Source organism: Echinops telfairi, unplaced genomic scaffold, assembly GCF_000313985.2.
Source record: "Echinops telfairi isolate 266 unplaced genomic scaffold, ASM31398v2 ScPeMD7_7412;HRSCAF=8450, whole genome shotgun sequence".
Taxonomy (NCBI): domain Eukaryota; kingdom Metazoa; phylum Chordata; class Mammalia; order Afrosoricida; family Tenrecidae; genus Echinops; species Echinops telfairi.
In genome coordinates this window covers 3,005,533-3,006,881 of record NW_022111312.1, presented here as the reverse complement: position 1 = coordinate 3,006,881, position 1,349 = coordinate 3,005,533, and the positions used below count along the sequence as shown (strand labels likewise).

Genomic DNA, 1,349 nt, shown 5'->3' with positions numbered 1-1,349 from the left:
ACAATCGCCCTATGAAGACATTTGGGGGCTATCCTTCAAAAAGAGAACTGGAGAGGTGAGGCGCACTCCCTGAACGACAGAGTAAGCACCGCTGGAAATCCATCTCTCCCTAAAAGCAAGAATAATGACAAGCCCTGGGAAAACGAACCTTTACAGGATTCTGGAAATTAAACTGTGCGCCAGAAAGGACATACTAACACATACTACAACACAGAGGAGCTGAGGAGACGTGGTGGTACGTGAAGACAGACTGTATGACTATCAGATGCCCAGAAGTGGCAAACCCATAGAGTTGGAAAGTAAATTCACAGTTGCCAGGGACTGGAAGGGAAGGGATGTGTGTGGATGTGTGTGTGTGTGTGGAGGGGGGGTGATTAATGTGAATTAAGATTTCTTTGGTGGGGTTGATGATACTGTTTGGGAATTAGTTCATATTGACAGCTGTATAATTCAGTGAATATTCTGAAAACCACTGAATCCACTGGCTACTTCTAAACAACGAATCATGCAAATTCCATCCCAATGAAACTATTATCTAAAAATGATTAAGCAAAATAACAGAAGTACTAAATGCACAGGCAGTTTCTGTTTCGGAAACGATGTCAAAACAAAGGTGTGACCTCCGTGCTCAGCCACCACACTGCAAACACGAAAAGACTGCGCTGACTCTCCTGACCTTGAAGAGACCATTCTGCGGCAAGAAGGCAAACAGGGTCACACAGGCCAGACTGTGACAACCCCACAGAGGAGCCGGAGCCAGAGCTTTCGAAACACCAGCAGCGATCACACAGATGCAGATGCCCTGAGACATGACTGACTACAACTAAGTAAATTAATGATGCTGGGAAATGCTGAAAGTCTCCTAATACACAGGCAGGGGCCCTGGACTAAGGGAGCACAGGAAAACTTGGACTCTGGACACACTGGTGTGTGCTGCTCCTCTCAGCAGAGAAATCACCCCAAGAGGGCGCTGTGGTGGGCCCGGGGCGTGGCTGGGGCTTTACCTGGCAGCGGATCATGACGTGGGTGACTTTGGACTTGCCGTCACTACTCTCTCCTTTGTCATCACCAGTGCGGACGGACAGAACGCAATCTCCGGGGTGGCTCTGGCTCTCACGCACAAGAAAGCTCCCATGTTTTCCTTTCTCTGTTAATAACTTCTCGGCTTCTTTCCCAGAGAGGTGCCCATGAAACCACCTGGAGTTTGGAAAATGAAAATGAGTTGCTGTTTACAAGGTTCCCGGGGATGACAGTTTCCAGATCAACCACACACAGCCAGCACTGCCGACTGAAAACAGTCTTGCAGGGCTGGGGGATTCTGCTTCGGCCAGAAGTGACATTCCAGGAAC

At 48.7% G+C, this 1,349-nt stretch overlaps 1 protein-coding gene across 1 annotated transcript in view; it reads right to left on the bottom strand.

Moving 5' to 3' along the window:
- The window catches only part of PTPN11 (protein tyrosine phosphatase non-receptor type 11), an 81,677-nt gene that overhangs the window by 50,086 nt on the left and 30,242 nt on the right, over positions 1 to 1,349 (bottom strand). Inside the window, exon 4 of the mRNA XM_004709659.3 lies at positions 1,005 to 1,197. Within this exon, the coding sequence (XP_004709716.3) occupies positions 1,005 to 1,197 (193 nt within the window). The remainder of the gene's footprint in view (positions 1 to 1,004; positions 1,198 to 1,349) is intronic.